This window comes from Schistocerca serialis, chromosome 2, assembly GCF_023864345.2.
Source record: "Schistocerca serialis cubense isolate TAMUIC-IGC-003099 chromosome 2, iqSchSeri2.2, whole genome shotgun sequence".
NCBI lineage: Eukaryota > Metazoa > Arthropoda > Insecta > Orthoptera > Acrididae > Schistocerca > Schistocerca serialis.
This window is the reverse complement of record NC_064639.1, coordinates 779,828,595-779,852,927: the sequence shown is the minus strand read 5'-3', so window position 1 is coordinate 779,852,927 and position 24,333 is coordinate 779,828,595. Positions and strand designations below refer to the sequence as shown.

Genomic DNA, 24,333 nt, shown 5'->3' with positions numbered 1-24,333 from the left:
TTCCTCTACAGTTTTTACTCTCTACAACTTCCTCTAGTGCCATGGAAGTAATTTTCTCATGCCTTAACACATGACATACTGTCCTGTCCCTTCTCCTTGTCAGTGTTTTCCACATGTTTCTTTCTTCGCCGGTCCTGCGGAAAACCTTCTCATTCCTTAATTCACCGATGTACCTAATTTTCAACATTGTTCCATAGCATCACACCTCAAACGCTCGGATTCTCTTCTTTTCCGGTTTTCCCATAGTCCATGATTTGCTACCTCACAAAGCTGTGTTCAGAACTTTTCTTCGTCAAATTAACGCAGATGGTAGATACCAGAAGACTTCAATTGGCCAGGAATCCCCTCTCTTCCTCTGCCAGTCTGCTTTTATACCCTCTTTGTTTCAGGAGTCATGTATTATTTTACTGCCAAGGTACCAGCATTCCTTCACTTTGTCTCTAATCTTGTTTCTGCTTCTCATCATTACTTTCGTCTTTCTTCAGTCTACACTCAATCCATATTCTGTGCTTACTAAACTGTTCATTCTGTCCAATAGGTCCTATAATTCTTCTTCACGTTCAGTGAGGATAAAAATGTAATCACCGAATCTTATCGGGGATATTATTTCACCTTGAATATTAATGGCACTGTTGAACTTTTCTTATATTTTTATTATTGATTCTTCGACGTGTAGACGGAACAATAGGAGAGGAGCGAAAGATTATATCCCTATCTTACATCCTTTTTATTGTGAGGTCTTCGTTCTTCATCTCCTATTCTTATTATCCCCTGTTGCTTCTTATATGTACTGTGTGTCATCCATCTTTCCCTGTAGCTTACTTCTGTTTTTTATTTAATTTTTTGTAGAATTTCGAACATCTCGCACAATTGTACATTGTCGAACGCTTTTTCCGGGTCGACAAATCCTATGAACGTGTCTTGACACTAAAGTGTCGCAAAAATTTAATGAAGAGTACCCGTAAGTTTTATTATTTCCTTATTCTCCTTTCTCCTAACGTCACTCTACTTTTCAGGACGCAAATATCCGTGTGGACGCTCTTTCCTAATACGCAACGCCGCTAGAAGGTACTTGATGTCGCAAATCGTGCGGAGTCTGTTCTGTGTGTATTCGTGCAGCATAACTATGGCAGCGATAGGGGATAAACCCAGTACCACACGCTGAGGTGATGGCGTTGTACCATATACAGATGGCGGCAAATCGCGTACATAAGGTATAAAGGGCAATACATTGACGTAACCGTCATTTGTGATCAGGGGATTCATGAGAAAAGGTTTCCGACTTGATTACGGCCACACGACGGGAAATACCAGTTTCTGACCGAGGAATGGTAGTGGAGATAGACGCATGGGACATTTCATTTCGGAAATCGTTAGAAAATTCAGTATTTCGAGACCCAAAATGTGATGAGTGTGCCGAGAGTACCAAATTTCAGGCATTATCACTCATCGCAGTCCTTCACTTAACGACCGACATCAGCGGCGTTGTATACAGTTGTCAGTGCTAACAGACTAGCAACACTGCGTGAAATAACTGCAGAGATCAATGTGGGACGTACGACGAACGTATCCGTTAGGACAGTGCGGCGAGATTTGGCGTTAACGGGCTATAGCAACAGAGGGCCGACGCGAGTTCCTTTGCTAACAGCACGACATCGCCTGCAGCGCCTCTCCCGGCATCGTGACAATGTTGGTTGGTCCGAGCTGACAGTAGGGCTCGAGTGTTGCGCAGACCCCACGAAGCCATGGACCAAAGTTGTCAACAAGGCACTTTGCAAGCTGCTGGTGGCTCCATAATGGTGTGGGCTGTGTATACATGGAATGGTCGTGGTCCTCTGGTTATGTTCGGCTACTTGGAGACCATTTGTACTCGTTCATGGACTTCGTGTTTCCAAATAACGATGGAATTTTTATGGACGTCAATGCGCCATGTCACCGGGCCAAAATTGTTCGCGATTGATCTGAAGAACATTTTGGACAATTCGCGAGAATGATTTGGCCGCCCTGATCATCCGACGTGAATCCCATCGAACATTTATGGGACAAGATCGAGAGGTCAGTTCGTGCACAAAATCTTGCACCGACAACACTTTCGCAATTGTGGATGGCTATAGCGGAGCCGGCCGAAGTGGCCGTGCGGTTAAAGGCGCTGCAGTCTGGAACCGCAAGACCGCTACGGTCGCAGGTTCGAATCCTGCCTCGGGCATGGATGTTTGTGATGTCCTTAGGTTAGTTAGGTTTAACTAGTTCTAAGTTCTAGGGGACTAATGACCTCAGCAGTTGAGTCCCATAGTGCTCAGAGCCATTTTGGCTATAGTGGCACCATGGCTCAATATTTCTGTAGGGGACCTGCAAAGACTTTTTGACCCCATGTCACATCTAATTACTGTACTAAACGGGGCGAAAGGAGGTCAGACACGATACTGGGAGGTATCTCTTGACTTTTGTCTCCTCATTGTAGTTTAACGCTTGTTTGCATATGTTACACAATTCCAGCACACCATTAACGTAGTGTGGTAACAAAGTAAAGCCAAAATATCTATGCGTTACGCTATACTAACAAGTTTTTTTACTTATTATTTCGTAACTCAGCCCTTAGATACCGATATCAAAAATGATAATAACACTATTCTATAGTAATCGTCCAGGACCATCTTGCGCTAAAGTAAATAGAAACACAAATTTTAAGCGAATTTTATTTATTTCTTTCTTAAACTGAATGCGACAGTGAGTCGCAATGTAACTGTAAGATTTCCAGAATGACGTTTAGAAGGTCGTAGATGAGATACTGGTGAAACTAAGGCTCTGAGGAGCAGTTGTGAGTTGTGTTTGGGTAGTTCAGTTGGTAGAGCACTTACCCGTGAAAGACAAAAGTCCTGAGTTCGAGTCTCGGCCCGGCACACAATTTTAATCTGCCAGAAAGTTTCATAACCGTAAGAAGCCATCTGTTCACAAGCATGATGAATTACAACTGCATAGAAAATGATCTTAGGCAATAGGACTCATAATGTCTCATTCCCTTGAGTAAGACGACTGACTTTATGTTGTAAAACGTATTGTAAAATATAAGAAAATAAAAAGAAGTAATGTTTAATAAACTTTATTTTTATAAGAATATTGCCCGAGCCAAGACCTTTGCCAATAATGCGAGGGTCAGAGAGGTTTGTTGTTAGTTTAGAAGTATGTCGAATTGTAAACGCTGGCTCGCTTTAAAAAAAAAGTGTGTATGCGACCTCATTACATGATTTGACTCGGAAGAAGTGTTTTTGCAGGACGCTCTGATTCCAGACGGCGCTGGATGATATTTGGGGACTAGGTAAATACAGCCAGATTTGGGGGATATTGGGAAGGACGTCCTCGTGAATCGTACGCCACGGGGAAACAGTTTCAAGGCGTATAGATAACATCATAAACCTGACTCCAATTTACTGTCATAAAAAAAGCTTTATAATAATAACAAAACGAGAGTTTAGATTTTCGTCTTTTAGCTACTGTATTGATAGATCATCTTAAATACTCTAGTAAGGCTGAATAATAGAAAAACACCAGAAAACTTAAATAAACATGCATATGGTTTCAGATTGCTTTTCTTTTTTGTTTATTAGAAAATGTATAGTTATAGACTCACCCATTCAGAATTTTTTATAATATTTTCTTGTTAGGAAATGACAATGTTTGTGGCCTTATAGGAAATAAATAATTTAGAGTGCAGCAACATCGATTTTTGGTTCATTGAATACTCAATCAAATAGAATCCATTCGAATCATATTTACATGCACAAACTACTCTATCTTATTCTTATGTGTGTAACTATCGCATTTCCATAGATGTGGATTTGCAACCATCTGAAAAAACATGTAATCATTGTTAAATCAAAACATGAAAGACTTGCATGCTTTCTACGCTAATTGTAAGGCCTTCTTTAAGATTATCGAACTGATATATATAAATTAAAAATAAAAATTTTAATTCATGGTATATAGCAGCTGTCCAACACAGTCACTCAAAGTATGAAGTTACTCTGTACTGATCGTCAGCATAATGTTACACATTTCTGATCCATGTTCTCTTTGTGTTCTCTTATTATTCTAGCTTTCAAATTTGATTTCCTAATTTTGTCACGTTTATTTAACATTATTTGGTGTGCCGCAATTAAACAGTTACAGAAAAGTATAATAAAAATTACTCAAATGAATTCATGTGTGTTCTGCGAACAGGTCTTCAGTAGGCTAATAGTTTACCATTCATAGTTGAATGTCAGATAAAAGCAGCTTACGTTTCCTCTTCCCAGTAAATATAGGTTGCTGGGTACGCAGCTAAAATGTCTTGAACACGTAGAAATTTCTGCGTATTTTCCTTGATGACTCATCCTCATTATCCTTTCGCATTTACATTTGCATTAATTTTTTAAAAGTTATCACGATGTTAGGACAGATATTTTAAACTATCAGAAGTGGGAGCTAATTTGCGATCAATAATAATAAAAGGACGATGTGCAGCATCTACAGCAGTAGTCGTCAAACTGCGGCCCGTAAACCGCATGCAGCCCGAATCAAGTACGCCTGCGGCCGGCGGTTCTCAGCCGTATTTTGTTATAATGTGCATCTACACTGAAGCACGAAAGAAACTGTTATAGGCATGTGTATTCAAATACAGAGATACGCAAACAGGCAGAATACGGCCGGTGCGGCCGGCAACGCATACATAAGACAACAAGTGTCTGGCGCAGTTACTGCTGCTACAATGGCAGGTTACCAAAGTTTAAGAGAGTTTGAACGTGGTGTTATAGTCGACGCACGAGCGATGGGACACAGCATCTCCGAAGTAGCGAGGAAGTGGCGATTTTCCCCTACGTCCATTTCACGAGTGCACCGTGAATACCAGGAATCCGGTGAAACATCAAATCTCCGACGTCGCTGCACCAGAAAAAACATCCTGCAAAAACGACGACTGAAGAGACGCGTTCAGCGTGACAGAAGTGCAACACTTCCGCAAATTGCGGCAGATTTCTATACTGGACCATCAACAAGTGTCAGCGTACGAACCATTCAACGAAACATCGTCGATATGGGCTTTCAGAGCCGAACGCTCACTCGTGTACCCTTGATGACTGCACGACACAAAGCTTTATGCCTCGGCCGGCCGCTGTGGCCGAGCGGTTCTAGGCGTTTCAGTCTGGAACCGCGCGACCACTACAGTTGCAGGTTCGAATCCTGTCTCGGGCATGGATGTGTGTGATGTCCTTAGGTTAGTTAGTTTTAAGTAGTTCTAAGTTCTACAGGACTGATGACCTCAGATGTTAAGTCCCATAGTGCTTAGAGCCATTTGAACCATTTTTTTGGAGGTTCTGTAATGGTGTGGGACATGTGCAGTTGGAGAGATATGGGACAGCCGATACGTCTGGATATGACTCTGAGAGATGACAAGTACTTAAGCATCCTGTCTGATCACCTGTATCCGTTCACGTCCATTGTGCATTCCGACGGACTTGGGCAATTCCAGCAGGACAATGCGACACCTCACAAGCCCCGAATTCCTACAGAGAGGCTCCAGGAACACTCTTCTGAGTTTAAACTGTTCCACTGGCCACCAAACTTCCAGACATGAACATTATTGAACATGTCTAGGATGCCTTGCAACGTGCTGTTCAGAAGAGATTTCCACCCCCTCATGGTACAGATTTATGGACAGCCCTGCAGGATTCATGATATCAATTCCCTCCAGCACTACTTCAGATATTAGTCAAATCCGTGCCATGTCGAGTTGCTGCCCTTCTGCGTACTCGCGGGGCCCCTACACGACTTTAGGCAGGTGTACCAGTTTCTTTGGCTCTTCGGTGTAGCAACTAACAGCCGAATCCTAAAACGTCAAGTAACGGTAAGGAAATCTTACGAGCGTAGCTTCTTTGCTCAGCAAAAAACAAAAATACAGAGACGGTAATATTTTAGGATGTGTTCCATCTTAATTGTCATTAGTGAATTCGACCATGAGCTAAGTAGGTTGACCGCTTACCTCAGTGACAGAGGGGTGAGCAGTGCGGCCACTGGGAGGCTAGAGGATGTGAGAGGGAAACGTTATATTGTTTGTCTTCCAGTACTGACAACTCACGGGCATGTGTGCCTCGTACCGATCAGCTGCTACGGTATAAATTTAAAACGGAAGGAACATGGATTCGTAGATGCTCCTTATATAGACGGTTATCTCCAAATGTACATATTTACAACAAGAAATTTGGAATTTATTAAGGTTCTTGTAATATAATGCAATGATTACAAGAAGAATGACATTCAGAACATTTAGCAAACATTTGTAACCGTGTCTCATACTGCATAATGAATTTAATTAATCAGTTAATCAGCCGCTCACAGAAATAACACAACTTTGTCAAGCAATTACGGTGTCACAACTTCGGTGTTTCTGAGATGCTGGGAGTGGCAGGATACTGAAACAGAGAACAGTCGACACGAAGTGCTTCGAATGCTGCCGACTTTTAACGACCCGTATTTGGTGTCCGATGGTCTCCTTATAGTGCCCTTACTAACGCTGGTCTTTTGGGGGCTCATAACATACTAGTTTATGTAGGTTGCCGAAGAATGAGGTCGGTACGTATGTTGCCCCAGGTGCCCCCCAAAGATGTTAGTACTGGCTCTTGAGGAGAAAAAGGAAGACCACTGATCTACAGCAATGTAATAAAGATACTTTATCATAACTTTTATTTTCACAAGAAATGTCTACTTTGACCATGGCAAAAATGTTGCTAGTCAAACTTCATAAAATTTATTAATAAATCATGTGGAAGTGTTAAATAAAGGACTGCCTCGATCATCCACCAAGAGTTTTGTATCATGCCCATTCTGTTAATAATACAGGTAACTTCAAGGCGTTATTTTGAAAATGCGGTCGCTACGACCAGGCTGGGTTGAAAACCCGTCTAACAGTAATGACTCTCATTGATCACTTCCGTACATCGTTAAAGACTTGAGAGACGTACAACAGAAGCCTTCGACCGTAACTTTTAAGCAAAGCCTCTCTCAACAGATATGAAGATGGTATCTGTTCTGTCGGACATGCAGCTCTCTTAGAAAGAAATGATAATTAAAGAAAGACCCTAAGCTGTCGGCAGTCGTTGGTATAAATCAAAGGGGAGAGTTGAAAATGTGTGCCCCGACCCGGGATCTCCTGCTGACATGGCAGACGCTCTATCCATCTAAGACACCGAGGGCACAGAGGATAGTGCGAATGCAGAGATTTATCCCTTGCACGCTCTCCGTGAGACCTACATTCCCAACTTAATGTCCACGCACTACATTCGTAGTGCCCCTACCCATTACATTCATTACTCGCGGCAGACAATCTTACCGAGTCACGTAAGAGTTTGGGCAATGCGTGTGTATCCAGCACAGAAGAAGAAGGTCAATGGCCGGTTAGCCTTAACTATATGAAGATGGTATCTGTTCTTTCGGACACTCCTCTTGTGCAACAGGGAATACCAGCATGTCGTCCCTCGGCGAACCCATTCACCTACTGCGATTACATACAACGCCGTTACTCCAAAGATCTCCTTTTCAATAGGACGTAACTTATGGATGCCAAATGGTGCAAACGTTGTACCGACTTACCCAAAATATCTACAACAAGAAATGTATGTCAAAGCACACAAAACTAAGACATTACAATACAGTAATGCAACCAGAATATCTCTATTTGATCAGTAACAATAATTTTGATCAGAAAAATAGATACTGAAAATACTGAGAAAAAGGAAAGCAAAATAGTGAGAAAAATTCTTGGCACAAAAATTGTAGACTAACAAAAAAGGGCTCAGAAGCAATCAAAAAATCAAACAATACCGATACTGAGGTTTGAAAACGCAGTTTAATATCCTATGGACACATTAAACGAATGAACCGAGACAGACTTACAAAACAAATGGTCGGTGTTTTTTTGACAGCAGGAATAAGCCAAAACTGACACGAAGAAATGATTGGCGAGGCCAAAACGGACACGAAGAAATGGTTGGTGAGATCAAAAGTGATATAAAGATGGCAGAAATTACTCCGGAATACGTCTAAAACCGTGAAATCTTTGCGTCCAAAATTCACAAATCGAAAGATGACCAAGAAGAAAACCAAAGAAGACGAAAAACATGGCCTGAAGAGAAAAAGGAGGCCCACAGAAAGAGAATGAAAGAAACATGGGCGCAAACGGAGGCAAATGCCCGTCTCTAAGTACTGTTCGTAGTCCTAATGGCCTCATTCGTAAATAATAATAATAATAAATAACTTTTCCAAAAATGGGGCCAAGCACTATGGGACTTAACATCTGAGGTCATCAGTCCCCTCAGTCCCCTAGACTTAGAACTACTTAAACCTAGCTAACCTAAGGACATCACACACATCCATCCCCGAGGCAGAATTCGAACCTGTGACCGTAGCAGCAGCGCGGTTCCGGACTGAAGCGATTAGAACCGCTTGGTCACAGCGGCCGGCTATAGAATTTTTCCTATAATAACAATGACTTGTTTACATCACTACTTGGTACATGGCTTTAGCTTAACATCGAGAAATTGCAATTCGGAGAAGTACACGTCACCAGTTGGCTAATCATCCGAGAAGATATTATCACTGGAATACGACGAGAAAACCTGCAACCCCACTGAGAAATAAATTTTTTTGAAAGCATTCTTCGGAAAATTTAAGAACATATGTAATGAAAATAGTTGAAGAACAATAATACTAGCCAACTCTCACAACCCAGACAACGCCATAACCTACACAACATTACACTTACCATTAACAATATTTCACTTATCATTACAACTGTGAATACTATGGCTATGTGAGCGAGTAAGTAAAGTAATTACTGTTTTCCTTCTGTCGTTTCCACCTACATTCAGGAAGTTAGTCTTCCTACTTATTTTTTCTTTATTTTTGTAGTGCTTGGTCCCCCCACACCCTCAGTATCTTCGCACACTCAACTTCCTGTGGTTTGTCGGTTCTACCTGTTGTCCTACGAACCGTGTCTGATTTGTTTTTGATAGCAGGCACTGTCAGCCTGAGAATGCGCACTTTTACGTAGCTAGAATGTTGCCAGTCAGGTGGTAAGCCTATCGTAATTTATACCCCTATGGATCTGCGCTTAGGCGTCCATTAGCATTGGAGCAAAGTCAGGAGCTCGGTTAGACATTGCGGAAACTGTAGAATTGTTTCACGTGTGGCAAGTAGAGTGTCTACATTACTTACCGAGTTTGTTGCAGCCGCAGAAAGACGGACATTCGGCGTAAGCAGGGCCACCAGCCGGCGTCTTCCCGTCTGGGCAGCATCCGTACGTAGACGTTTCGCACGAGGACGCGATCTCGGACAAGGCTGTCAAACAAAATGTTTAGCTCGTTAACAGAGAACAGTACGTGCAGTGACACTGAAAAAGTAACCGGAGCGGACTGATGTCAGAGGTGTAGCGGCAGTCAGAGCCGTACCGAGGAGATGTGCACTCTTGGCAGAACTACCAACGCTCTGTCCCCCCCCCCCCTTCCCCCCTTAAAAACTGCCTTTCCGTAGTATTTTCTGCGCAGATTTAGAAAGCTTTATACACTCCTGGAAATGGAAAAAAGAACACATTGACACCGGTGTGTCAGACCCACCATACTTGCTCCGGACACTGCGAGAGGGCTGTACAAGCAATGATCGCACGCACGGCACAGCGGACACACCAGGAACCGCGGTGTTGGCCGTCGAATGGCGCTAGCTGCGCAGCATTTGTGCACCGCCGCCGTCAGTGTCAGCCAGTTTGCCGTGGCATACGGAGCTCCATCGCAGTCTTTAACACTGGTAGCATGCCGCGACAGCGTGGACGTGAACCGTATGTGCAGTTGACGGACTTTGAGCGAGGGCGTATAGTGGGCATGCGGGAGGCCGGGTGGACGTACCGCCGAATTGCTCAACACGTGGGGCGTGAGGTCTCCACAGTACATCGATGTTGTCGCCAGTGGTCGGCGGAAGGTGCACGTGCCCGTCGACCTGGGACCGGACCGCAGCGACGCACGGATGCACGCCAAGACCGTAGGATCCTACGCAGTGCCGTAGGGGACCGCACCGCCACTTCCCAGCAAATTAGGGACACTGTTGCTCCTGGGGTATCGGTGAGGACCATTCGCAACCGTCTCCATGAAGCTGGGCTACGGTCCCGCACACCGTTAGGCCGTCTTCCGCTCACGCCCCAACATCGTGCAGCCCGCCTCCAGTGGTGTCGCGACAGGCGTGAATGGAGGGACGAATGGAGACGTGTCGTCTTCAGCGATGAGAGTCGCTTCTGCCTTGGTGCCAATGATGGTCGTATGCGTGTTTGGCGCCGTGCAGGTGAGCGCCACAATCAGGACTGCATACGACCGAGGCACACAGGGCCAACACCCGGCATCATGGTGTGGGGAGCGATCTCCTACACTGGCCGTACACCACTGGTGATCGTCGAGGGGACACTGAATAGTGCACGGTACATCCAAACCGTCATCGAACCCATCGTTCTACCATTCCTAGACCGGCAAGGGAACTTGCTGTTCCAACAGGACAATGCACGTCCGCATGTATCCCGTGCCACCCAACGTGCTCTAGAAGGTGTAAGTCAACTACCCTGGCCAGCAAGATCTCCGGATCTGTCCCCCATTGAGCATGTTTGGGACTGGATGAAGCGTCGTCTCACGCGGTCTGCACGTCCAGCACGAACGCTGGTCCAACTGAGGCACCAGGTGGAAATGGCATGGCAAGCCGTTCAACAGGACTACATCCAGCATCTCTACGATCGTCTCCATGGGAGAATAGCAGCCTGCATTGCTGCGAAAGGTGGATATACACTGTACTAGTGCCGACATTGTGCATGCTCTGTTGCCTGTGTCTATGTGTCTGTGGTTCTGTCAGTGTGATCATGTGATGTATCTGACCCCAGGAATGTGTCAATAAAGTTTCCCCTTCCTGGGACAATGAATTCACGGTGTTCTTATTTCAATTTCCAGGAGTGTAATTCTGTAAGGAGATTTGATAAAAATGAAGTGTTATTGAAAAGTACCACTTAAATGAACTGTGTTGATTGTCAATTCTGTCATGTGGAATTTGAGCGCAGTTATTTCCATAGCTAACTCTGCTGTATTTGGCACCACAATGAACAGCACATTTATTCAAGATAAGAGTCAGAGATTTCGTTTGAGGCGTTTCCCGAGGCGAAATTGAAGTACGAGGGGCGTTCAATAAGTAATGCAACATATTTTTTCTGAAATGTTGGTTTTATTCAGTTTTGCTAATTTGTTTACAAAATCCTATTTTTCAACATAAATCTCCGTTCAATACAAAGGTCTTCCGTCGCTTTACTGGGAGGGCCTATTTGCTCACTTGTTACCACTTTACTGGCCGAAGTCGGAGACACCGGCCTACTGCATCAATAAAATTGTCACGATCAGCCTGGCAACGTGCAAGCAATTCCGCACAGATGGTCCTTAGTTGCTGTTATGGTCTCCTGTTAGGCGGCGACCAACATAGTCGGCGCACACCATTGAGTATCCCAACTGGTGGACGAGTGTGGCAGCACTATCAACGGAGACGTCCAGTTGTGCAGGGAGGTGTTTGGTTGTGACCTGTCGATCACTTCGAATCACAGTTTCCGCGTGTTCCAACATTGCAGGAGTCACGGGTATGTGCGGCCGGCTGACACAAGAGAGAGCGGACAGCTTGTGCGACCTCGTTGCGTTGATGTTACACACCTCGCCCAACGACTCACTGTGCTTTTGTTCACTGTCACGTCTCCGTATACCTTCTGCAAGACCCTTTGAGTATCTACAATGCTCTGGATTTCCTCTATAGGAAACTCTCTGCTTGGAACGCATCTCCGTTGTGTTGTCTGAGTCATCATTCTTGCGACTGGTTTGATGCGTCCCGCCACGAATTCCTCTCCTGTGCCAGCCTCTTCACCTCAGAGTAGCACTTGCAATCTACGTCCTCAATTATTTGCTGGTTGTATTCCAACCTCTGCCTTCGTCTACAGTTTTTACCCTCTACAGCTCCGTCTAGTACCATGGAAGTCAAACCCTGATGTCTTAAAAAACGTCGTACCATTTACTCCACACTTCTTGTCAGTGTTTTCCATATATTCATTTCTTCTCCAATTCTGCACAGAACCTCCTCATTCCTTACCTTATCAGTCTACTTAATTTTCAACATTCGTCTGTAGTAGCACATCTCAAATGCTTCCATGCTCCTCTATTCCGGTTTTCCCACAGTCCATGTTTCACTACCATAAATGATGTGCTCCAGACGACATCCTCCTAAATTTCTTCCCCGAATTAAGACCTATGTCTGATACTAGTGGACTTCGCTTGGACAAGAATGTCTAGTGCTAATCTGCTTTTGATGTCCTCCTTGCTCCGTCCGTAATGGTTATTTTGCTGCCTAGGTAGTAGAAGTCCTTAACTTCACCTACTTCGTGACCATTAAATCTGATGCCAAGTTTCTCGCTGTCGTCATTTCTGCTGCTTCTCATTACTTTCGTCTTCCATCGATATACTTTCAATCCATATTCAGCACTCATTAGAATGTTTATTCCATTCAGCAGATCATGTAATTCTTCTTAATTTTCACTCAGGATAGCAATGTCATCAGTGAACAGTTTCCTTAAATTTTAATCCCACTCCTGAACCTTCCATCACTGCTTCTTCGATGTACAGATTGAACAGTAAGAGCGAAAGACTACATCCTTGTCATGCACGCTTTTTAATCCGAACACTTCGTTCTTGGTTGTCCACTCTTATTCCCTCTTGGCTCTAGTACATGTTGTATATTGCCCATTCTCCCTATAGTTTGCCCCTAGTTTTCTCAGAATTTCGAAAATCTTGCACCATTTCACTCTGTCGAACGCTTTTCCAGATCGTCAAATCCTATGGATGTGTCTTGATTTTTCTTTAGTCTTACCTGCATTATCAACCGCAGCGTCAGAATTGCCTCTCTGGAGTCTTTACCTTTCCTAAGGCCAAATTGATCGTCATTTAACACGTCCTCAATCTTCTTTTCTATTCTTCTGTACATTATTCTTGTCAGCAACTTGGATGCATGAGTTGCTGAGCTGATTGTGCGATAATTCTCGCACTTGTGAGATCTTGCAGTCTTCGGAGTTGTGTGGATGATATTTTTCCGAAAGTCAGATGATATGTCGCCAGACTCATAGCTTCTGCACTCCAACGTGATTAGTCGTTTTGTTACCACTTCTCCCAATGATTTTAGAAATTCTGATGGAGTGTTATCTATCTCATCTGCCTTATTTGATCTTAGATCTTCCAAATCTCTCTTAAAGTCCGATTCTAATACTGGATCACCTATCTCTTCTAAATCGGCTCCAGTTTCTTCTTCTATCAAATCAGACAAATCTTCCCCCTCGTAGAGACATTCAATATACTCTTTCCACCAATCCGCTCCCCTCTCTTCATTTAACAATGAAATTCCCGTTGCACTCTAAATGTTGTGGTCTTGGCTTTTAATTTCACCGAATGTTGTTTTGACTTTCCTATATGCTGAGACAGTCCTTCCGACAATCATTTCTTTCTCGATTTCTTCACATTTTTTCTGTAGCCTTTCCGTCTTAACTTTCTTGCACTTGCTCTTTACTTCATTCCTCAGTGACTTGTATTTCTGAATTTCCCTGAACGTTTTTCTACTTCCTTCCTTTATCGATCAACTGAAGTATTTCTTCCGTTACCCAAGGCTTCTTCGCAGTTACATTCTTTGTACGGATGTTTTCCTTTCCAATTTCCGTGACTGGCCTTCTTAGATATGTTCATTCCTCTTTAACTGTACTGCCCACTGAGTTATTCCTTATTGCTGTATCTATAGCCTTAGAGAACTTCAAGCGTATCTCGTCATTCCTTAGTATTCCGTATCCCATTTATCCGTTACAGAAGCCATTCTGAAAACTAGGTATAGCGCCGCCAACTATTGGAACTTCATGAAACTGTAGAGCCTGAAGCAGAACATTCCACAATGTCCCACGACAACTGACAGATTTTTTCAGCCAAAATTGGCCAAGAAAAATGTATTGCATTACTTATTGAAAACTTTTTGTAAGATGAAATAATGCGATGTGCGAGATTTGTTTTTCATTTCACTTGTTAGTCTATCAAGCGAATTGAAGCGCTCTAGCTCAAACATTTATTCGGCACAATTCAAGTGTGCTACCCAGTCAGGCGTCTCTTCACACATCCTCTTCACCTTTCTCAACCTTTCAACAGCAAATGTGCTTTGATTGTACATAGAATCAAAAATATCTTTGGCAGATAGCATACTTGACACTACACCAAGGATAACACTCTTTCTTTGCAGCGATTTGTCAGTACAGTCCAATTTCTTTAATACAACAGAGCACATCTGCAAACGGCACACATATTTGTAACCAACTTCTCTGAGAAGGATAAAAGCATTTTTGCTGTTTCAGTGTTTCATATCATGTGACACCTTGTGTGCAGATGTCCAGTTCTTATGAAGTGGCGTCACAGATTGAGGCCTAAAAGAACATCTTGTATCGAAGTGTGTCTTGAGGGTGGTTTCAAGGCAGTCGTGAAAACCCATACCACCTCAAAGTAGAGCAGACTGGCAGGCGTAACGCAACCAACTGTCCAGCTAGATTTGATACAAGAACTACATGGCGTTACACGTTGTGCTCAGTGATCAGCAAACAAACCTAAGACTTTCGTTGCTTTAGGGTGTGTCAGAGTTTCAGTTGCGCCGGAATAGCAGCGAAATACCTAATACATAAGTAGCATCTACCAGTGCTTCAGCAATGCAACCGACGACCAACTGCAGAGCATACCTTTGTTTACACAAGGTATCAACTTGGATGAATGTTTACTCGTTTTAGAATTCTGGGGATGTAGAAATTGTTTTATGTCGAAATCAATCCTTTGCTAAGCCAATGTAACTTCGTATCAGGGTACGACTTAAACTTACGTATACTATGAATTGTCAGAACCGCATGCTGTGTAACACTTCCGGATGTCTGTATTGACACGTTCCGAAAGCCAACAAAAAAAAGCAAAACGTTGGATTATGAGAATGTAACTGAATGTAGCACGACTCACAACTTCCGTAATTTTATTAATAAGGCACATTTGAATTATTCTTCAGTTCTTTCTTATTTACACAGCAGAGTGTGCCAACCACAACTTAGGGGCAGGAAAGGTACTGACAGAAGGGGTACGTACATCACATATCTCCTCCACATTTTTTCTGCTTCTTTTCTCCACTGTTGCGCTTCGTTACTGGTTTCAGCCAGAAACTATCAGCACCCGCTTGTTCACTTACAAACGCGTCTCGCCCACCTACAACAGAGTAGACATGTAGCAACAAGAACTCCATTGTTGAACATGAGCGAACTGTGCAGGTGGCACCTGCGCGAGCCAAGCACACCGTTACCACAGCAGCCTGTTAGAGATAGAGGCCTGTTCGATGGTAGTAGTAGTTTCTTTATAGGACTGTTTGCAGGGAGTAGAAATGACACTGTTGACAACAGAGTGCGTTTACAGTCACGGGCTGAGGCAAACAAAGGCTTCTTCTAGTAACCAGAAGATACGAATATTATGATGAGAAGGAGGATTCATGTACCCCTTCCGGTTAGTTTTTAAACGGTATTTCATTCTTTATTTTACACTACTGGCCATTAAAATTGCTACACCAAGAAGAAATGCAGATGATAAACGGGTATTCCTTGGACAAATATATTATACTAGAACTGACATGTGATTACATTTTCACGCAATTTGGGTGCTTAGATCCTGAGAAATCAGTACCCAGAAAACCACCTCTGCCCGTAATAACGGCCTAGATATGTCTGGGCATTGAGTCAAACAGAGCTTGGATGGCGTGTACAGGTACAGCTGCCCATGCAGCTTCAACACGATGCCACAGTTCATCAAGAGTAGTGACTGGCGTATTGTGACGAGCCAGTTGCTCGGCCACCATTGACCAGACGTTTTCAGTTGGTGAGAGATCTGGATAACGTGCTGGCCAGGGCAGCAGTCGAACATTTTCTGTATCCAGAAAGGCCCGTACAGGACCTGCAACAAGCGGTCGTGCATTATCCTGCTGAAATGTAGGGTTTCGCAGGAATCGAATGAAGGATAGAGCCAAGGGTCGTAACACATATGAAATGTAACGTCCACTGTTCAAAGTGCCGTCAATGCGAACAAGAGGTGACCGGGACGCGTAACCAATGGCACCCCATACCATCACGACGGGTGATACGCCAGTATGGCGATGACGAATACACACTGCCAATGTGCGTTCACCGCGATGTCGCCAAACACGGATGCGACCATCATGGTGCTGTAAACAGAACCTGGATTCATGCGAAAAAATGACGTTTTCCCATTCGTGCATCCAGGTTCGTCGTTGAGTACACCATCGCAGGCGCTGCTGTCTGTGATGCAGCGTCAAGGGTAACCGCAGCCATGGTCTGCGAGCTGATAGTCCATGCTACTGCAAACGTCGTCAAACTGTTCGTGCAGATGGTTGTTGTCTTGCAAACGTCCCCATCTGTTGACTCAGGCATCGAGACGTGGCTGCACGATCCGTTACAGCCGTGCGGATAAGATTCCTGTCATCTCGACTGCTAGTAATACGAGGCCGTTGGGATCCGGGAAGGCGTTCCGTATTACCCTCCTGAACCGAGCGATTCCATATTCTGCTAACAGTCATTGGATCTACACCAACGCGAGCAGCAATGTCGCAATACGATAAACCGCAATCGCGATAGGCTACAATCCGATCTTTATCAAAGTCGGAGCGTGATGGTACGCATTTCTCCTCCTTACACGAGGCATCACAACCACGTTTCACCAGGTAACGCCGGTCAACTGCTGTTTGTGTATGAGAAATCGGTCGGAAACTTTCGTCATGTCAGCACGTTGTAGGTGTCGCCACCGGCGCCAACCTTGTGTGAATGCTTTGAAAAACTAATCGTTTGCATACCACAGGGTCTTCTTGCTGTCGGTTAAATTACGCGTCTGTAGCACGTCATCTTCGTGGTGTAGGAATTTTAATGGCCAGTAGTGTACGTTCAGCATTCTCGCCCCATCTGTGCCTGTCGCCTCGCCAGGGGGCCTGTGTCGCCACATTCTCGGTATGGCCCTGATGGCGGTGAGCGTAACCTACCCTTGTCGGTCTTGATGCAGCAGCGGGCGAAGTGCGCGGTCTGGTGGCAGTAGCTGCCCGCAGGGCAGTCCTGGCGCGCGGGCCCGCTGCCGCAGTCGTACTGCCGGCCCGTGCCGGGGTGCACCAGCGGAGGTTCCCCGCCGCACGGCCGCACCTTCAGCCCTGGAAACAGTGGTTCACTTACTCTCTCCTTTCATGCTCGTATGACAAAGGCATCTCACTTCTGCAAGGGTCGTTCAATGAGTAGTGCCCCACATTTAAAGCAAAAAAAAATTAATGTACGTAGACTGACGTCCTTATTGGTGCTGCACAGTTGATGTTAGTTCTGTGTGCCGGTGAAGTTTCGAACCGTTTTCGCACATGGCAGAGCCGTAGTTCAACGTCAAAATGACGTCTACATACGACTCACGTTACAAGTAGCGTGCTGTTATCGAATTCTTGCTTGCAGAAAAAGAAACCGTGGTGAACATCCATAAACGCTGTGTGCAGTATTTGGCGATGCTACAGTTGATAGGAGTACAGTTGGACGATGGCTAAAGAAAGTTACAGCCTCAGGAAATGCAGAAACAGAACTCCATGATCAGCGACGCTCGGAAAGTTCTGTCACAGCCACTGCTCCAGACATGCTGAATAGTGCGGATGTCATTATTAGTGACGACCGGAGCGTCACAAGTCGACAGTTGGCTCTATAGTTGTAAGTCAGCATTGGAAGTGTGTCTGCAATGATCGAGACTCTAGAATATTCGAAGAGGTGCTCAGGATGAGTTCCACGAGTGCTCACAGCGGATCGCAAGAGTCAAAGAAAGGCCATTTCATCTGAATTATTGGCGCGTTTTGAGACCGATGGAGAGGCCTTTCTGTCATGGATCCTTACGGGAGACGAAAGCTGGGTGTTAGTTAGTTAGTTTGTTGCGTGTTCCATTGATCATTCGCATGGTACGGTAGCCGTTATGATGTGGAACGTGTCAAGTGCACGAGCAATGCACATATGAGACAAGATTTTTTAATATATACATATATTACAATACAGAGTTAAAGATTAATATTTCTATTATTTACCCCATTCCCTGCACAAAATGCATGTACTATGTATATAGATTTATTTATTCCTATTGAAGAATTCATCTATGGTATAGAAGGAGTTGTCAAAGAGATATGTTTTCAATTTATTTTTAAAGTTATTACTGCTGTCTGTCAGATATTATATTTAATCTGGTAATTTGTCGAAAATTTTTATAGCAGCATATTTTACCACTTTCTGTGCCAAAGATAGGTTGAGTGAAGGATAGTGTAAGTCTTTCTTTTTTCTGGTATTATAATCATGAATGTCACTGTTGTTTTTAAACTGGTCCATGCTGTTGAGAAGAAATTTCATTAGTGAGTAAATATACTGTGAGGCTCTTGTAAGAATTCCCAATCTTTTAAAAAGATGCCTACAAGATGTGCGACTATGAACTCCACACATTATTCCAATGACTTTCTTTTGAGCAGTGAATACTTTTTGTCTAAATGTTGACTTCCCCCAAAATATTATTCCATATGACATCAGAGAGTGAAAGTATGCGAAGTATGTTAGCTAACGAATTTCTGTATCTTCAAAATTGGAAATTATTCTGATTTCAGAAGTTGCTGAACCTAGTCGCTTTAGAAGATCCAAAATATGAATTTTCCAATTAATATTCTCATTTGTATGTACACCCAAAAACCTTGTATGCTCTACCCTGTCTACTGACTTCTGTTGGTGTGTTATATTTATTGAAGGAACTGTACTTTTTGAAGCAGAAAATTGGATGTACTGTGTTTTTTCAAAGTTTAGAGCAAGCTCATTTGCAGAAAACGACATTGCGCCAGAAACAGAAAGGCAGTCCGTGGAGTAGCATCATCCTCATTCACCATAAAAGAAGAAATTCAAGACAACCCCCTCTGCTGAAAAAAAAAACATGGTGAAAGTCTTCTGGGATTGTGATGGCGTCATACTCGTGGATGTGATGCCAAGAGGGTCAACCATCAATTCAGAGGCATACGTGAAGACTCTGATTAAAGTCAAGAACCGTTTCAGACGTGTTCGATCGGACAAGAAAACAGTAGAGATCTTGCTCCAACACGGTAATGCACACCCACACACAAGTCTGAGAACCCGGAAACACATCGCCAAACTGGGTTAGACATCATTGCCTCATCCATCCTACAGTTCAAACCTGGCAGCCTCGGACATCCATCTCTTCGGAGCGCTTAAAGATTCTCTATGGGGAACACACTTTGAAGCTGATGAGAGAGTCAGTCATGCAATGAAAACATGGCTACGTCTACAGGAGAAGCAGGGAATACGTGCTCTTCCACAGCGCTGGCGTACAGCCATAGAAAGTGATAGGGACTACGTAGAAAAATAGGACATGGACAAGACATGTTGGTGTATGCTGTCACCAAATTCTGACTCATAACAATAAATACGTTCTAAAAAAATGTGGGGCATTACATATTGAACGACCCTCGTATACAGGGTGTATAAGAGCAAATATTTTTATTGATGGCTGAGAACAGTGCATTGAACAGCATTACATCAGTATTTACTTAATTTGCAGACTAATAATTGTAGTTATTAGGAGTAATATGTTTTCAGACTGGTTAGTACCTCCAAGTACGTGGCGCAAGAGCAAGCTTTTAATGTTTAATTTCCCCTGGGCAGCAGGTCAGGTGTTGAAATATGGGCGCGTGAACGCAAAAAGGTTCGCCTCTACTGACAGGTATCGTCCACTTATGCTGCAGTTACGACCGTGCAGACAAATCACGTAGTAATTTATCTGGTGCGTGTTGTGGAAGGGTTATTCGACGCAGAGAACAAGTGTTTCCACGGTTTCAGAGCAGACTGTTCAGCGCAAATTGTTCAACGTCGAGCTCCACAGTAGAGGACTCTCAGGTGTCCCCATACTGACCGAACGATATCGACAATTACACTTATAATGGGCATGGGGTCACAAGAAAGGACCGTCGATCAATTGAAACGTGTCGCCCGGTCGTATGAATCACGTTTCTCGTTCCGCACCACCGGCCTGGGCGCAGTGTTGTGCTACGGGGTACATTCACCTGGACTTCCTTGGGATCTGTGGTAATAATCGAAGGCTCCGTTCGAGAGACTTGGCGCAATGGTAAGACACTGAACTTGTATTCGGGAGGACAGCAGATCAAATGGTTCAAATGGCTCTGAGCACTATGGGACTTAACATCTGTGGTCATCAGTCCACTAGAACTTAGAACTACTTAAACCTAACTAACCTAAGGACATCACACACATCCATGCCCGAGGCAGGATTCGAACCTGCGACCGTAGCGTTCACGCGGTTCCAGACTGAAGCGCCTAGAACCGCACGGCCACACCGGCCGGCAACAGCAGACCAAATCCTCGTCTGGTGCCCCAGTATTTGCTTTCCCTGATTTCCCTAAATCGCAGGGACAGAAATAACGAAGTGGTTCCTTTGAAAGGACCAAGCCAGTTTCTTTCCTCGTCGTCGACCAGATCCCTAATTTTGCTCCCTTCCTTCAAACTTAGTGAAAGATGAGAGTCTTTCAACGTAAATATGGAGTTTATTGTGAGGATTCGAATTAATAATCAACTCCATCTTTCTAAAATTTCACTAAATCTGACTTCACTGTGCCGTTCAATCGAGAATGCCTAGGTTTTGTATCTGTACCTGTTCCAGACTGCTTCCTACATTCTGTACACCAAACATTTCTTGGTTCTTTTTTTTTGTCAAGTTTAATGTTTAGTCTTATTCTCGGTTGTAACTGGGAATTGCTGAGAGTATATAACTGGCATGTTCTACATAAATGTTTAGGCATAACTAGAAAGAGGTGATGCATATGCATATCTGGCTATTCAAGTGAAAACATTTGGATTCGATCAGATCTGTAAAATCCAAAATACAGGAGATAGAGTGAGAGTCCTATTATTGAAATTATCGTATTATTGTAATTTTTAGTACTATTAATACCATTTTATTACAATTTCTCATATTAAAATTATAGTCATTTCGTAAGCAACTATGAAGCAAAAAACACTGTATGTGTACCATGGTTCCACGTAAGAGAGAGGCTGAAGGCCCTAATCTGCTCAGGTTAAATAAATAAATAAAATAAAGGAAAATCCAGGATGGAATGTAACAATATTATGAAAAGGATAATTGCTACTCACCATATAGTGGAGATGCTGAGTCACAGGTAGGCAAAACAAAAAGACTCACAAAATAAGATTTCAGCCAACAAGGCCTTTGTCAAAAATAGACAACAGACACACACTCACGCATATGCAACTCAGACTTGCATGATCACAGCCGCTGGCAGCTGATGCCACACTATGAGCAGCAGCAGCAGTGCATAATGAGAGGTGTAACTGGGTGGGGGTAAGGAGGCTGGGGTGGGAAAGGGGAGCGATAGCAGGATACGGGTGGAGAACAGTGAAGTGCTGCTGGGGAGAACGCAGGGATGAGGTGGAAATAGGCTGAGGCAGCTAGGTGCAGTCAGGAGGGTAGACAGAGGGTGAGGGTGAGGTGGTGGGGGGCGATAGTGGAGAAGGAGAGAAGTAAAAAGACTGGGTGCGTTGGTGGAAAGAGGGCTGTGTAGTGCTGGAATGGGTACAGGGAAGGGGGTAGATGAGTGGGGACAATGACTAATGAAGGTTGACCGAGCGAGGTGGCGCAGTGGCTAGCACACTGGACTCGCATTCGGGAGGACGACGGTTCAATCCCGCGTCCGGCCATCCTGATTTAGGTTTTCCGTGATTTCCCCAAATCGCTCCAGACAAATGCCGGGATGGTTCCTTTGAAAGGGCAAGGCCGACTTCCTTCCCCGTCCTTCCCTAATCTGATGAGACCGATGACCTCACTGTCTGGTCTTCCCCAAACAACCCAACCCAACTAATGAAGGTTGGCCTCAACTTTCGTTAAGTCATTGTCCTCACCCATCTAGCGCCTTCCCTGTTCTCATTCCGGTACTACACAGCCATCAATTTCACCAATGCACCCAGTCCTTTTACGTATCTCCTTTTCCGCTACCCCCTCTCTCCCCCACTCTCTGTCTAACTTCCCAACTGCGCATAACTGCCCTACCCACCCTACACCTCGTCCCTGCATCGTCCCACTAGCAGCGCTTTACCATCCCCACCATGATCCTGCTATCCCTCCCCCTCCCCACCCCAGCCTCCTACTTACTCCCACCCAGATGCATCACTAATCACGCACTGCTGCTGCTCGTGGTGTGACGTCAGCTGCCAGAGGCTATGGTCATGTGTATGTGAGTTGCGTTTGTGGTTGTGTGTGGGTCTGTCGTCTATTTTTGACAAAGGCCTTGTTGGGTGAAAGCTTATTTTGTGACGGTCTTTTTGTTGTGCCTGTCTGTGACTCAGCATCTCCGACATATGGCGAGTAGCAATTATCCTTTTCATGATATTGTTAAGTATAATAAAGCTGAGCCATGATATCAATGAGAACTTCTTTCACAAGTGAAACAAACAATCATAATGAAATTGTGGGTGTTGTCTATTATCACATACAGCTTACATAGATCCTGATAATGCCTTCGTCCATCAACCATTACATGATGTTTTTCTTGAACAGTTGCAAATACTTGTAGATGAATTATAACACATTTAAGCCGATTTTTATTTTAGATAATTAACATTAGCTAATAAACAACTGCATTTAGTTCGTCTTGTTGTATATTCAAACACCATTGTACATTATGCTAAATACCTAGTTGTTGCTGACGCTGGTTGCGAATCAGTGTCAATACAGGAGGCCGTGGGGCTTTCGAATACAATACGATGTAAACTTATGCAGCAGAGATCTTACACACGGAATGAACGCTTGAGAGCTTAGTGCAGCGTCCAGTTACAACTAACATTTACTTTGTACTAATACTGTACTCCTTACACTGGCCCCCTTCGCTAATATTCCTTGCTTCCAGCTAAATTAGTTTCATTTTTATGCCATTTACTCATCAGATAAAAATGTTTGGAAGCCTACATGTTAGTGATATGTATGAATGCTAATAAAATATAATATGTGCTCCAAACAATTTTGAACTGTGATCGTACATAAGGTTATGAGGCGGGAACTTTTGTATTCTGACGACTGCAGGAGATCATGTTAGAAGCTCCCTGGAAGCAGAGCACAATTTTTTAAAGCATCTCTCGAAATGGTCTTAGTGACCGATGGAAGTGGCGCCAACGCGAAAGAACATTTGATTAACGGCGCCTTACTCGGTCTTTGGGCGGAACGAAAACATCAAGAAATGTTTCTCTGGAAAAGGTCTGGCACTCAGTGGCATTACGAGTTTACTCGTAAAAGAGCCGTCTAATCAGATCGCGATACCAAAGTGCCTAAAGCAAATAGCTCACCTCACTCTTTGCTCGTTTCCTCTCGTGATTCCACTGCTCAGGAAAAGTTTTAGAAACGGCGGAAGACGCTGCCACGTTATCTGAGGGTTACTCGAGCTGTCTAAGGTTGTGTTCCAGCACAAAAGTGGTCATTCCCGACGTCACGTATAAAAGTATGAGAGTTTTCTCATGTTTGCAGTAAAACACTGAAGAGCCAAAGAGACTGGTACACCTGCCTAATATCGTGTAAGGCCCTCGTGAGCACACAGAAGTGCTGCAACACGACGTGGCATGAACTCGACTAATGTCTCAAGTAGTGCTGGAGGGAACGAACACCATGAATCCTGCAGGGATGTCCATAAAACCGTAAGAGTATGAGGGGATAGAGATCTCTTGTGAACAGCACATTGCAAGGCATCCCAGATACGTTCAATAATGTTCATGTCTGGTGGGGAGTTTGGTGGGCATCGCAAGTGTTTAAACTCAGAAGAGTGTTTCCGGAGTCACTCTGTAGCAATTCTGGACGTGTGGGGTGTCGCATTGTCCTGCTGGAATTACCCAAGTCCGACGGATTGCACAATGGACATGAATTGTTGCAGGTGATCAAACAGGATGCTTACGTACGTGTCACTTGTCAGAGTCGTATCTACACGTATCAAGGATCCCATATCACTCCAAATGCATATGCCTCATACTATTACACAGCCCCTGCTAAAGGGTGCATGAGGTTGTCTCCATACTCGTTCACGTCCATACGCTCGGTACAGTTTGAAACGAGACTTGTC

The 24,333-nt window shown here is 44.1% G+C and overlaps 1 protein-coding gene across 1 annotated transcript in view; it reads right to left on the bottom strand.

Annotated features, from left to right (window-relative positions):
• The window catches only part of LOC126456400 (agrin-like), a 211,046-nt gene that overhangs the window by 74,304 nt on the left and 112,409 nt on the right, over positions 1-24,333 (bottom strand). Inside the window, exons 7-8 of the mRNA XM_050092154.1 lie at positions 17,179-17,340; positions 9,244-9,366 (exon numbers count right to left, since the gene is read on the bottom strand). Of these exons, the coding sequence (XP_049948111.1) occupies positions 9,244-9,366; positions 17,179-17,340 (285 nt within the window). The remainder of the gene's footprint in view (positions 1-9,243; positions 9,367-17,178; positions 17,341-24,333) is intronic.